General features: G+C 33.4%; 1 protein-coding gene and 1 long non-coding RNA gene across 4 annotated transcripts in view; one reads left to right on the top strand and one right to left on the bottom strand.

The window, feature by feature from the left end:
• The window catches only part of LOC118606928, a 75,480-nt gene that overhangs the window by 44,769 nt on the left and 15,675 nt on the right, over nt 1-15,036 (bottom strand). The window contains exon 2 of the long non-coding RNA XR_004952689.1: nt 2,866-2,987. This is a non-coding gene — a long non-coding RNA (uncharacterized LOC118606928). The remainder of the gene's footprint in view (nt 1-2,865; nt 2,988-15,036) is intronic.
• Nucleotides 1-15,036, top strand: part of GSPT1 (G1 to S phase transition 1) — a 30,517-nt gene that overhangs the window by 5,285 nt on the left and 10,196 nt on the right. For 2 of the 3 annotated variants that reach the window (XM_016156896.2, XM_036226322.1), the window contains exons 2-11: nt 6,371-6,415; nt 6,532-6,573; nt 7,333-7,560; nt 8,385-8,418; nt 10,151-10,228; nt 11,327-11,507; nt 12,122-12,276; nt 12,448-12,588; nt 13,650-13,743; nt 14,604-14,684. In XM_016156896.2, the coding sequence (XP_016012382.1) occupies nt 6,371-6,415; nt 6,532-6,573; nt 7,333-7,560; nt 8,385-8,418; nt 10,151-10,228; nt 11,327-11,507; nt 12,122-12,276; nt 12,448-12,588; nt 13,650-13,743; nt 14,604-14,684 (1,079 nt within the window). The remainder of the gene's footprint in view (nt 1-6,370; nt 6,416-6,531; nt 6,574-7,332; nt 7,561-8,384; nt 8,419-10,150; nt 10,229-11,326; nt 11,508-12,121; nt 12,277-12,447; nt 12,589-13,649; nt 13,744-14,603; nt 14,685-15,036) is intronic. The other variant, XM_016156897.2, reaches the window with a different exon arrangement.

Raw genomic sequence — 15,036 nt, 5'->3', positions numbered from 1 at the left:
TTGCTAGAGTTCGGTATCGGTTATCTTTTTACACTACGTGTTGTCTCTTCTATCAAACAGCAGTGAGTTCGGTTACTTTGATTCTGGCTGGTGTATCTCTGTTGGGCATGTTAATTTAAAATTTAATCATTCTACTCACAGATCTTAGAAATTTTTGGAAAGCAAGAATTTGTTCACTAGTTGAAGATCCTTGATTTTTCTGAGGTCCTCAGACTACTTTTTTAGCTGTCAGTTGATTCACACTAAAGCCTCTTTAAAGTTTTTCCTTGTTTTCAATAGATTTTAACAAAGCATTGCTGGGCTATAGATGTATTCATTTTTTCATAAATGGTTTTGGTTTCAGGTAATTTAATTAGTACAGTACTCCCCAAGTTAATCAGTTCCCCATCATTCTACGTTCTGGCTGAGACAAATGCTCACAAAGGATATTTCGAGCATCTTTCATTAGCTTACCCTGAGTTGGTGACACCAAATTCCCAACCACATTCCACCTAAGTTATTGTATGTCACTTCACTTGAAACAAATAATTGTGGACCTTATAATATCATTGGGACAATTTCCTGGTTAACTATTTCTATAAAACTCCAATAGGTTACCATACTACTAAGTGGTCTGTGTTCATCTCTTTTGGGTGGTTGATTTTGGTTGTAGATGGGCATTTTTCTGTTATCTTTGTGTCTTATTGGGGCTATCTGAAATAGTTTTGGTTTATATATTTTAAATATACTTCAAATTATTTTAAAAGTATATGGGGTATAAAATTATAAGTAAGACGATTTTTTAGGGTTGTTGGAATTTTACTCTGCAGGCTGATACATGGCATAGCTTTAGTGACTGAATAAATAGGTTCTTAGAATGTTAAAGATGGAAATGACTAGCAGTAATACAATCTCCTCATTTTCCTGTAAAGAAACTTAAGCCTAGCCATGCTAAGTGGATGCCTAAGGTCATTCACAAGAGTTAATGACACAGTTGAGTCTAGAATCCAGATTTGCCGGCTGCTACTTTAGAGTTCTCTCTCTCACACTGTGCTGTTTAACATAATGGACGACATGGCACGCGGAGAGCTAATTACTACAACCAGTATGGAGTAGCCTTGGAATTTGCCTGTCTCATATTCCTTAAAAGTTTTTGTAATTATTATGGGGCTTTGAAATATTTTGTAGTAATAAATTTATCAAGCATTTACCATGTGCATAATATGCCCTTCACAACAGTCTCTTGAGGTATAGGGACTGCTGAACCACTTACAGATAAGAAAATTAAAACTCAGAGAGGCTAAATAAATTAGTGAGGTGATGACATTCATGAATAAATGGAGGAGCTAGGATTAGAATCTAGGTCTGATTTCAAAGCTTAGTCTAGTAATAGTGATTCTGCTAGTCCTTTCCTTGTGATTTGATATTAAAAGATCTTTTCAGCTGAGACTTTTTTTTTCAGAAACTGGGCCCCTGAGTTTGCAGACTGTGGCATGGCCTCCATATTTATGTCAGTAGCAGCAGAGTAACATTGCCATAAGTAGGCATGTTCTCATTTAAAGCAATATTTTGAAATTACTTCATATATTTTAGGAAATGATGATAGAAAATACTTTAAACAGTCTGTTCACTGTAGCATTGTGTTTTTTATTTTTAATTTTAGGTAATTAAGGTAACACCGTGGGTATTTGTATATGTTCTGTGGTCTTTCCTTTCTGACACCTGCTTTTACTATCTTCCAGTATTATTTGTGGGAGAACAATACTCCACCATGCAATTTTGGTAAGACTGTATAGTTACCTGAGTGCTAGAGAATTTGAGCTCCTTACTCAAGCTATATTTTAATATCTCGTGAATATGGTATTTCTCTAACACTTTATTAGAAAGTTGGCACATGTAAAATTTTCTTTACTGAACCCTAATGGAAATGCAGTGAACATATAGATAGACAGTAGGAGTGGTAAGAAAAATGAAGTGATTAGACTACAAGGAGCTAGTGAGCCATGAAAATCAAAAGAAAACTAGTAAAGTTAATTCAATAAAAGCCAATTGTATATTTACTCTATACAGTACCCTGTCAATCTGTGGAGACTACAAGAGTAGAGAGGAAAGTCTCCATATTTCAGAAAGGCACATTCTGGAAGTCTATAATCTCTTAGGGAACAAGAACTAACTAATGTGTGTGAGTTCCTGTAATTGAAAGAAGGGTCATCTCTTAGAGGTGTGCAGAAGAGAGATCATTAGTCTTTCAGGGTGTTGGGTGGGTGGGAAGTGGTATGGAAGTGGAAAATCTGGTAAGACAAATTTGTACTATAAATGAGAACCACATGTGGCTATTTAATTAATCAAAATTAAATAAAATGTAAAATTCAGTTCCTCACAGTAGCCATCTTTCAAGTGCTTAACAGCCACATGTACCTACCTAGTGACTAGAATATTTCCATCTTTGCAGAAACTTGTATTGGGCAGAATTTTGTAACACTGTTTCTCATTTTCAACATGCATTACAAGACAATTCTGACTTCTTTGACAGCACTGAAGTTGTTTGTTTGTTTTCTTTCCTTTCTTTCTTTCTTTCTTTTTTTTTTTTTTAACACTTGCAAAGAAAAACTTTATTAGAAGGGAAAGTACACTTCCAGACATGGAAGCGGGCCGAGCAAGAGAAGTGTGGCTCAAAAGGCTGTTTGTTTTCTTTATAATGAAGATACCATTTAGCTAATAGGATTAAGACATTTTAGGATGACTATTTTAAACATCACTGTTTAGCGTATAAAGATTCAAGATTAATTTTATATCTAAAGCAGTACAAATTTCAATTGTTGATTTGTGAAATATATGGATTAAGCACTTCTCAAGAATTGGGCAAACATTTGTGTTTAAACATACCTTGAATCAAATCATGACTTTTCATTACCCACCACGTGTATGGCCTTGACTAATTTGTGCTGTATTGATGAACTGTTGAAGAAGGATTCCCCATGTCGAAGTCCTTTGATCCATGATCAAATCTTTAAAAGAAAAAAAGATATTCTTTTCAAAAACTGAGGTGAAGTTCACATAGTATAATATTAATCATTTTAAAGTGAACAATTCAGTGGCATTGAGTAGACTCACAGTGTTGTACAGTTACCACCTCTGTCTAGCTCCACAATATTTTCATCACCTCTAAAGGAAACCTGTCCCCATTAAGCAGTTACTCCCCATTTCCCTTTCCTCTCAACTCTGGCTTTGTCTTATAGATATACCTATCCTGAATATTTCATATAAATGGAATCATACAACATATGACCTTTTGTGTCTGCCTGGCTTATTTCACTATAACCAAATTTAACTAAAAATTTAAAAATCCAGATTATCATCTTTCTTAAACCACAGGTAGTACTGTCTTCTGGTAAAATCTTTTCTTATTTTAAAATTTGTGGTAATATACCAAGTATCACAGCCAGTTCATTCGTCTTCCTTTATTATAAACAACAGTATTAGTTTCTCCTTTTACTTTGGGGTATGACAGTTTTATTCACTGGTACATACAGATAACTTTCCCACTTAATTAGAATTGTTCCTTGTTTGAATACTTGATAAGAGTGTGTTTCTGAACATGGAGATACCATTGGAAGGTATGAAACCATAATTTCTTTACTCAGGAGGTTTATTAACTTCTCTTTTACTAGAAGTTATGAACCATGTAGGACCTGAGAGATCAAGCTCTAACAGTCATTGTTTGCTAACCATGAACAAATGACTTTGGGCCTAGTAGAATTCTAAGCCGCTGCTTGTGAGGAGTCAGTAAAATCTGGATGTGGTATGCATTATGAATAAGACCAGATAGATGAACAAGAGATGGTTGCTTGTGCCTGTGTGAACACTGGGTACAACTATATGGAGAAGTTTAAAGAACATTTTGCTATATTTATGATTTTTCTGGCTCTTATATTCCAAAAGCATAAGTTGGCAAATGTTGCTAGCTTTGTTGTTAGGTTTATAACATGATCTATGATCTGAATACATGGAAAGCTTTTTTCCAAAGCAGCAAAACTGTGGTCAACTTCTTTATTTCGGGACCCTTTATCATAATTATGTGTATATTAAGCATTTCATTGCTTGCAGTACTTGCCTCTGAGCTTTACAAACTTAAGATAAACATTATAAATGTAGAATGTTTTGAAAAGTAAAACTGTGAACAGATTTTTCATTGTGCTGCATTACGCAGCCGTGAAGGTGGTCTCATGACTGATGTTAACGGTCCTAAGAAGTACCTTACAGCCTTATGCATATACAGTATTGTATGTTTATAAATCTGAGAGTTGGTTCTAGAACTGGGTGTTAGGTGTATGTACTATTTGCCTTTGAAAAGCTCACTTACAGTTTGGAGGATATCAAGTGATGGAGGGGGGAAACCACCAGACAATTGTCTCAAATCTTTTTCGTGCCTTAAGATACTTGTACATCATAACTTAGTTTACTTTTACTGAGTGATTTTCAAAAGAGGCTGTTTGAAGAAAGGCAAGAGAGCACTTGTATGATTTGGAAAAAGACCAAATGAGTTTGATATGTCTGTGTGTGTATTAGATGGTAATGATTACAGTATTTCATAGGGTTTTTGTGGGATTTACATTATATAGCAATCAATATATAAATCTCAATAAAAATTCATTGAAGTTAGGGTAATGTGCCACCACCTCCACCCCCACCTGCAGCACTGTATGGATTTGTGAGTGCTTTGTATCCTCGTCTGGCCCATAATACATACTTGGTACATATTAGTTGATAAAATAGAGTTGATACTCAGTACGTGTTATGAGGTGAAGACTGTCATTTGTTGAGTATCTGCTTGGTGCTAGGAGTTACATTTAATTGACACTAAACATATATTCTCATTTAATCCTTTCAACAGTCCTGTCAGGTAGATGGCATGTCATTTCTATGAATCCAGTGAAATAATTACATCTCAGAAGTTAGTAGTTATAAGCCACAATTTAGAGTCAGGAATCAGCTCAGTTCTAGCCTCTTAACTACTATCCCATGCCGCCTCCTCCATCTTTAGGGTGGCATGTGAACTTGATTCATTTACCACTGCCTGGCTTTCTCTGAATTCAGTAATTTTTTCTTAACTTACCCATAAACTTTGCTTTGTAATGGGAAAACAAAGGTTAATCTACATTATGTCTGAAGTATAATTCCCGTTCCCTTCTAAACCTAGTTCAGTTGATTTTTTCCCCCCGTTTCTGTTACTATCAGCTAATCAGTCACATAGGTTAGGGTCATCTTAGACCTTTCACTCTTTCTTACTCCTGTCAGATACTGCATTCATTATCTTTGCACTTAACCTCTCCTGTCTAGTTGTATTGCTCGGTTATCCTAATGGCATGCTTTCTTGTAGTAGTGATGTTGGTCTTTCTGCTTGTAGTGTCTTTCCCTCTCTAGTTCATCTATATACTACCATAGCATGATCTTCCTAAGTGATATTTGATGTGTCACTTGCATCCAGAACAAACTATCAGGGACAGAAACTGCTTTAAGGATTTTATGTTATTGACGGTTGGGCCCAAAACCTTTTCTTGACTCTGACATGTGTTAATACTTTGTGGGCAGTGATTTTAAATATAAGTTTTTGCTGGTTATGAATTAATTATTTATTAGTTGGTGTGCAGGATTCATGTGATTCACATTCTTTGTCTTTCATATCTTGGAGGTTCTTTAAAGCAAGGGCACTTTCATATTTGACTGTCAATTAAGTTTATCAGACATTAAAAAAAAATATAGACTGCATAGTTGGGTAACAGTATATGTTATAACATTTCTTCCAGTGATGTCATAAGTAGATTTGTAATGTGGAAAATGGATTGTTGCTTGATCTTAGAATTCTAATATAGGACAAAACTGGCATCATTGTAATCACCTTTTCTGAGATGTTGTAATTTTATATTTTATTGGTATCAAATGTAATTTATTCAGGGACCTTGATGATAAACATGTATGATTATAGAATCTTAAAAAGGGCTAGTCAAAGACTTCTTGAGCTAGAGCTACCAAAAAAGAAACTCTAGAGCAGTAATATGTATTTGTTCAGCAAATCTTACTAATCTGATGTGTACTCACCTACAGATTAATTTTACAATATCTGTGAAGGAAAAGTTTAGGAAGCAAATAGAATAAGCATGCTTTTATGAAAACATTTCAGTTACTTAAAATGTTTTAAAATTGGCTATAATTGGTAGATTTGAAAAAGTAGGTTAAATAGACTTAATTTGAAAACCTGAGTTAGTTGCCATTGGTCTGAATTTTGAGGTTTTTGTTGTGTTTTGGATGTTTGTTTTTACTGTTTTTAAAAATATAAGTAAAATGGATGTATAGGTCTTTATTTTTAATAGAACTTATTTCTATTAAACAGCACCTGTGGAACCTTCTCAAGAGGAACAGTCATTGTTGTGTGAAGGTAATTTCCTATGATGTGACTCTGACTATCTAATTTGAGAAAACATTAAGTTATCTACAGTGTGTAAAGCTAGATATTGTTTTGTAAAATATATATTATATCAATTTCTTGTCTAGGTTCAAATTCAGCTGTTAGCATGGAACTTTCAGAACCTGTTGGTAAGAAAATTTCTGACCATATTAATACAGTAATAAGAAACTCTTTCACTCTCAAGATTTAAGGTGCAAATGTAAGTGTTATGATTATTGTAATGCCTACATTTAAAACTGACATTGAGTCTTTCTTTGCTATTAAGATTTAGAAAGCAGAACTAATTGGGCATTAATACTGTTGTGATGAATTTAATGATTACCAATATAAAAGAATTGAGTGGAAGAATGTTACAGTCAGTTAAAATAGTTGGACCTGTTCCATAGACTTTGAAAATTTTTCTTCCCCTTTGTAACTATTACTCTTAAGGGTTCATATTCCCAAGGCAATTAATAAAGTCGATGCCAAAGTTAACACTTGCAGAAGAAAAAGAAAAGATCTTCTGAATCCTTTAACACTTTTCTGTGTTCCGATTTTAAATTTTCCCTTTTTTCCACTGTCAGCATCTTAACTCTGGAATACCAGGGCTGTTAGTAATGTTAGCTCTCCTGCTTACATGTTCGTCCTTATGAAAATGAAGCTTTGTTAAAATAGCAATCTTTCATAGTCTCTGAGTCAGAGCTCTGATGTCAGCAGTGAGGCCAGCTTGAAAGCTATTATTATCCATTTCTGTTGTGAAAGAGATTTTCTTGCTTATGTGTCTGCCACTAGACATTAGGGAATGGAACTAAATGTGCAAAGTTTCAGTTGTTTGAAAGTGTCTGTGTTATAAAGTATATAGATTATAAATCTTTTTCAGAATACTAAGTTAAAATGCCTTATTTCAGTAGAAAATGGAGAGACAGAAATGTCCCCAGAAGAATCATGGGAGCACAAAGAAGAAATAAGTGAAGCAGAGCCTGGGGGTGGTTCCTTGGGAGATGGTAGGCCCCCAGAAGAAAATGCCCAAGAAATGATGGAAGAGGAAGAAGAAATACCAAAACCTAAATCTGTGGTTGCACCACCAGGTGCTCCTAAAAAAGAACATGTAAATGTAGTATTCATTGGGCATGTAGGTAAGTTACACTCATGGCTATTTTAAGAAATGACCAAAATTATGAAGGACGTCAACATGCAACATCTTATTTAGTTATTTGGGAGTGTTTAGTGAAACTGAACTGAATTAATCTAAAATGTCCTGATTTTTAACTTGCCAGATTTTTTAGCTGGCAGAAATGGCCAACTTTGTTCTTGAAGGCTGGACAGATTAACAATTTCGTAATGGCATGGAAACTGGAAGAAGATAAGCTTCATTATATTTGTGTGGGATGCATATTAGTCTATAGTCCATTGATGATGGCTCAGTGGATATGTTAATATCCTAGGAAATGTGCCTATTTTTTTGTGTGAACTTAATTTGTTTGTTTTATGGGATTATGTGACATAAGAAATTAGTAATTTGGAGTCAGGTTGCTGGTTTAGCACCACCACCACCACCACCCCTCAAATTTTAGCAAGAACTTTGAAATTTGTAAAGAACACCTGTCTGCTAAAAATGAAAGGCAGACTATCTAAATGTAGTTACAACTCTTTGGCTACTTTTGCTGTCCTCTGAGGCTCCCTTTGGATAATCGATATTCTTTTGCTGCTATGCTCATAGCTAAAGGTCAGAGACCGTCTTTTCAAAAATTCTTTGTAAAATAGTTCTAAATCATTATTGAGCTATAGAGGGACATGGCAACTTCCTTTTCCCCAGATTTCTAGAATTTGAGTGCTTTTGCAAGATTTAATTATATATGTTAAACCATATCTTTAGTTGTGTTAGTATCTAGTGTTTGGTTTTTAAAAATATTTTTGACACTTACGCTTTGCATATTGTTGATGATATTGTTACTTTTAGATGCTGGCAAGTCAACCATCGGAGGGCAAATAATGTAAGTCTCTTTTTTGTTAAAGGTCACCTCAATAAAAATCACAAAATGACATGATAGAGAAGGGAAGGCTGATGTTAAGGAGTAACTTTTGCAATGTGAACATTGTTAGTAATTTTTGATGAATTGTAGGCCTTCACTAAAATTCTTTTATCACTGTCAGACTGTCGTGTAACATGAATTAAATATATTTTCTTAAAGCTGTCTTATTATAAAAACTAATAGAACCCTAGCTTATAGGAAATCTGTCTTGGAATGTAATTTTCTCAGGAATATTGAAAACCAGCTCTTGAATCTGGTGCATGGGGGGAACTGGTTTATCCTAATTCATGAACTCCTCAAATTTATGTGGATTTAATCAAAGACAAGCAGTCTGGCTTACATGCTAATATATTTTTTATTATAGAAAGTATCGAGGTATGAAAAAACCATGGTTGGCCTTCAGTAATATATTCTAGTATTGAAAAATCTTTTTAATTAACAGGTCTTAAAAATTTAATCCCTTCTAGATGAGACCCATTTTTTAAAACTGTGTCATCAGAGGATCTAAAGGGTATATCATTGTCTTGCCTGGTTACGTAATCGGTAATCTTGCCAGTTCTCACTTCTGGAGATTTTCCCAACAGACCCTAAAACAGGGATATTTACTTAAGGCTGTGTGGATGACAGTATCAGCAGGCCCATTTGATATTGTGTTACAGGAGAATGTATATTTTTTGCTTATGAACTATAATTTTCATTGGTATTTCACTGGGCTTCTACATTCATTTGGTTAGAAACATGCACTATAGATGACTATACAGAGAACAAATAGAGATGAAAGATAGAACTGGAATTACTAAAGAATTATTTTTAAATTTCACTTGAATAACCTTTTTAAAATGTTAAATATTGAACTGTATAGTAAGACTTAATTGCTTGAACAACAGTATTGGGATCATTTTATATTATATTTACATTTGCTTTAAAAAAAAAAAAACCTTTTTCTAAAATAATTTTAGAGTTACAATGAGGTTACAAAATCAGTTCCCATATACCTTTCACTCAGCCTACCCTAATGATAACATCTTACATAACCATATTATAATCATCAAAACTAGGAAGTTAATATTGCTACAGTACTAGTAACTAAACTATGGATCTTATTTGAATTTCACCATTTTTTGCACTAATACTATTGTTCTGTTCAAGGAGTCCATATTGTGTTTAGCTGTTTCCTCCATAGTCTTCTCCAACATGAGACATTTCCTCAGTCTCATCTTTCACAACCTTCGTAATTTGAAGAGTGCTATTCAGTTATAGGATATTCTTCATTTTGGGTCGTCTGATGCTTTTTACAATTAGATTGAGGTTATGCATTTGGGGGAGGTATATCACAGAAGCCATGTTGTGCACAGTGCATCCTTTTGGGATAAACGATGTCAGTATCCAGTGGGTAATAACTATTATTATTATTATTGATATTAGCCATAATTACTTGGTTAAAGTATTTTCTATTAGGATTCTCCACTATAAGGGTTTTTTTTTCTTTTATTTTGTGGTAGTTAATTTGAAACTATGAGAGTATCTTTTACCACTGAAACTTTCCTAATTTAAGCATCTATCAGAGATACCTTTACTTGAAAATAACTGTTTTCTAGAGTTGAAATTCCCCTCAAGAGCTTTAAAGTTTTCCTAATCTCCTTGAGTAATTTGTAAGTAATTGTTTACTTCTTTTTTCTTTAAACCTTTTCAGGTATTTGACTGGAATGGTTGATAAAAGGACACTTGAGAAATATGAAAGAGAAGCAAAAGAAAAAAACAGGGAAACTTGGTACAGTAAACTTTTATAACACTATAAATTACTTTTAAAGAAACACTGCTCACTTAATGCTTTTTTAGTCTACTGAAAGTTCTTGATGTCTAAAATGGTCTTAACAAAGTTTCCTTTCCCCTCATACTACACAGTACATCATTTCCTGATGACTTCAAAACTTAAGAGAAATTTGGAAACATTCAGTAATATGAGACTTGTTGAATAAATTATAGACCATCCATTGAATTGGGCCATTACCTAACCACTAAAAAAAATTGCATTTATAGACTTCTTAGTAACCACGAATAGAACTTAGGTTGCAGTGGAATTTGGGATGAAGGCAGGAACCATAGTACTGAAGGATAAGATCATTAACTATAAAGTGAACACTAGAAAGAAAAAAAGAATGGAAGAAATTATTACAGTGGTTGCTTTGAGTGGTGAGAGAAAAGGACAACTTTTTTCGTTTTTCTAACCTTATCTATTTTATTTTTAACTAGTTTTATCTGAATGGAACATTGATGGTGGTTTTTTTTTTATTATATTGCTGTGTATTAAGGGGGGAAATCTATTATACTAAAAAATAGATTACATACTATGAAATACAGACGAGGTAATTGCAAGTAACTCCTATTATGGATGATCTGAACTTACATAATTTTTACATGGCAAAGTAGTGAAATAATTTTTAGCATGTAATGTTGCTCCCAATTAGCAGGTTAGTGGTCTTCACTTTTGAAAAATATCCTTAGACATCCATTATTTGTATTATACTTAATGCCAGATGATTATAAAAATGAAATATGAAGGAACTTATTACTTAACTCGCTATAATATTGTCTTTGGTACTAACTAGTCTCTATGTTGTCAGCTTATTTTAATGAATAATGTGTGCTTCTAGAATATATAGTTGACTGGAAATAAGTAAAAGCTCCAAGTGTTTGAATCACAATCATGCAAGTTTTAGTCTCTTAATTTTCATTTCTACCCAGTCCTGTTCCTGATTTAAGTGTGTAATGGACACAAAGCTGGATGTCATTAATTATACCTTTAATGGTAGAAGAATATCTTTAAAATTCTCATGTTCTTATCAGTATTATTTAAAAATTATTTCAGGTACTTGTCTTGGGCCTTGGACACAAATCAGGAAGAACGAGACAAGGGTAAAACAGTAGAAGTGGGTCGTGCCTATTTTGAAACAGAAAAGAAGCATTTCACAATTCTAGATGCCCCTGGCCACAAGAGTTTTGTCCCAAATATGATTGGTGGCGCTTCTCAAGCTGATTTGGCTGTACTGGTAAGAATGGCATTTCCAATTCAACTCTGTATCTGTTAGCAGTCCCGTTTAAGTTACAAATATTTCAATTTACCTTCTAAAAGCTAGAATTTAGGTTGTAGTCAACTATACATGGTCACAACTTTTACTTTTGTCTCACTTTGATCTGCTTAAGAATTCTTTATAATTTGATTTACTTATGAAAATATGTTTCCACTTTCCTTTATCATAGCTGTTATCTATTACTATGTCAGAAGTGTCCATTAAATGCCAAGGCCACAATTAGATACTGGGTACAAAAATGAGTAAGAAATGGTCTGTTTTCTTGAGACCTTCTGTCATTTTACAGGTTCCCTCCCGCCGCCCCCCCCCCGGCCCGATAAATGTACTTGCACTAAATCACATGAATTGTAAAATATCACAGGCATACTAGATTTTGGAAAATTGGAGGATTGGAAGAAATACGAAATCTTAAACCATTTAGACATTGTGATGTTCAAAAGCATGTATGTTGTAACTCATTTACTTCTATATTCTTACAGAAAGCTTCTGATAAAACTGCAAGGAAAGATGTTTTTCTGCTAGAAGGGTATACCTGAATGTGTAAGAATGAACTATTTGATTTCTTGGAATAGGTAATCTCTGCCAGGAAAGGAGAGTTTGAAACTGGATTTGAAAAAGGAGGACAGACAAGAGAACATGCAATGTTGGCAAAGACAGCAGGTGTAAAACACTTAATTGTGCTTATTAATAAGATGGATGATCCAACAGTGAATTGGAGCAATGAGAGGTAAGCTCACCTGTCTTACTGGTTTTTTATAGACATGTTAGTGAAATGAAGGATGGTTTTATTATTGTATGCATTTTTCCATAGGGGGTTTTCTAAACCTAATTTATTTAATGATGAAACTAGAGTTTAATTGCTTTACATTACAATTGAGTTATTTATAAATATTCACAGATACGAAGAATGTAAAGAGAAACTAGTGCCATTTTTGAAAAAAGTTGGCTTCAATCCCAAAAAGGACATTCACTTTATGCCCTGCTCAGGACTGACTGGAGCAAATCTTAAAGAGCAATCAGATTTCTGTCCTTGGTACATGTAAGTAAACTTTACTTCCTTAAAAAAAAAAAAGTTCATTTTAATAAGTAATTTAAGAAAATATTGACTGTAACCTTGGTTTTAAAAATACCAGGACCTTTGCCCATTTTTTAATTAGGTTGTCTTATTGATTTTAAGAGTTCTTTGTGCACTGGATACATGTGCCTTATCAGATACATGATGTGCAAATATTTTCTCCCATTCTGTCGGTCATCTTTTCACTTCTCTTTGAGCACAAAATGTTTTAATTTCGATGAAATCCAGTTTTCTTTTGATTGTGTGTTTGGTGTCACATGTAGGAAAACATTGCCTAATCCAGTCATGAAGTTACTTCTTCTAAGCCTGTTACATATTTTTTTTGTTGTTAGAAATGACATCAAATATTATTTTATATTAGTCTTTTATAGTTTTAACTCTTACATTAAGATGTATGTTTCCCTCTGGGTTATTTTTGTAAGGTGAATTCTTGATTATTATTAGCTCTGTAAGTTTTCAAATTGGAAATTGTGAGTCTTAATTTTGTTATTTTTTTCTCTCAAGATTGTTTGGCTATTCTGGGTCCCTTGAATTTCCATATGAAAATTAGGATCAGTTTGTTAATTTCTGCAAAAAAAAAAGGAGGGGCAGGTGGGATTTCAATAGGGATTGCATTGAATCTATAGATGCCTTTGAGGAACATTGCCATCATGACGATATTATGTCCCCTAATCTACAAAGTATAGTTTTAAATGAGAAATTATTTTATAAAAGCCCGATTTCAGAGCTGGAAAAGTCCATAAAAAGTAATAGAGTGTAATAATTTTATTAAAATATGTAGGCTATTTGCTATAAAATATTTTTCTAAACCATAAGTTCATGGGGAGGCTTTTTCATATTATATTGCGCTATTTTGTTATATTTTTTAGTTCTGAGAAATAGATGAACTGCATAATCAGCTGAATGAGGAGAGTACATGGGTAGAATGAAACTATAACCACGTTTTCTGTATAAAGTTACAGTCATGTAACTTCTTAAAATTCTGATATTTATGTTGACTCTAATGGATATTGTTATGTTCTCAGTGGATTACCATTTATTCCATATCTGGATAATTTGCCAAACTTCAATAGATCAGTTGATGGACCAATCAGGCTGCCAATTGTGGATAAGTACAAGGTACCCAAAATGTTCAAGTATAATTGGGTTTTATGGGAGGTAAAATAATTGTTTTAAACTATGAAACAACTTTAATAACAACATAACATACATGTTCTTTTTTAATGGCTTATATTACTTAGTGGTATCATAGACCATAATTTATTCAACCAGCTTTATTTCAGCTGTTTCCCAGTAAGCCAACAATGATCATCTTTAGAGAGAAACTCATACAAGTGAAACTGTTAGACTCAGAGGATTTGCACATTAAATTGATGCATATTGACAGATAGCTTTCCATAATACTATGCTAACTTATACTGTGCCACCAACAATATATGAATGCTAGTTTTACCATAGCCTCACCAACACTGGATATTAGTCTTTAAAAAAAAAAAAAAATTAACCATCATTGTCTTTAACTGAATTTTCAACTTGATTTTTTAAGTTTTGCAATATCAGTGTGTAATGTTTTATCCCCCTTCAAGTACTTTATTCTCTCATTAGCTCCATGCTAAATTTCTTGAACAAGTATTGTTTTTCCAGTTTTATACCTGAGGAAACAGGCTTAGAGATTGCAAGAACCTGAATTTGAGCGAGTAGTTCAGATTCTCAAACATAAAATGCTGTGCTGTCTCCTGCTTTCTTTTTAAATCTTAAGCATACTTTTAGTATTATAATTTTGCATATGCTTATGACACAGATGTTACAGAGTATTTGTTACTTACCCTTTATTTAAGGTTAATTTTAAACATTCTACCACCTGATCTAATGATTTTCTTTTATGGGTAAGCCCGGCAAGATTTCACTTTATGTCGTTGAACTGTTATAGAGTGGTAATAAAAATCTGGAACTTGATTTTTCATTTTAAATATTAACAGGATATGGGCACTGTGGTCCTAGGAAAGCTGGAATCAGGATCTATTTGTAAAGGCCAGCAGCTTGTGATGATGCCAAACAAGGTAAGAATTAGTAATGCTCTTTCCCATTTAGCTTTTCTCTTGCAGATGTTAGCAAGGAGCTAGAACTTTTAAAAAGCTCAGGGATTTCCATTAAAATCAACTTAACTTTTAAAATCCAGGATTACATTTTATTAAGTACAAAATTTAAGAAAAAATATGTGGTGTTATTCATTGACAAATGGGGAGACGTCAGAATTAACAGTGTGTTAGAACTAAAAAATGCACCAAAATAACTCCATTATTTTACAAGAAGAAGAGATCTGGAGTGGTTAAATGAGTTGCTTCTGCCTAACACACTGGATTAGTAAGTAAGCCAGGGATGAAAACTCACGTTCACTCATAATAGTTAGCT

This window comes from Rousettus aegyptiacus, unplaced genomic scaffold, assembly GCF_014176215.1.
Source record: "Rousettus aegyptiacus isolate mRouAeg1 unplaced genomic scaffold, mRouAeg1.p scaffold_m13_p_8, whole genome shotgun sequence".
In the NCBI taxonomy this organism is placed as follows: Eukaryota; Metazoa; Chordata; class Mammalia; order Chiroptera; family Pteropodidae; genus Rousettus; species Rousettus aegyptiacus.
This window is presented reverse-complemented; position numbering and strand designations above follow the sequence as displayed.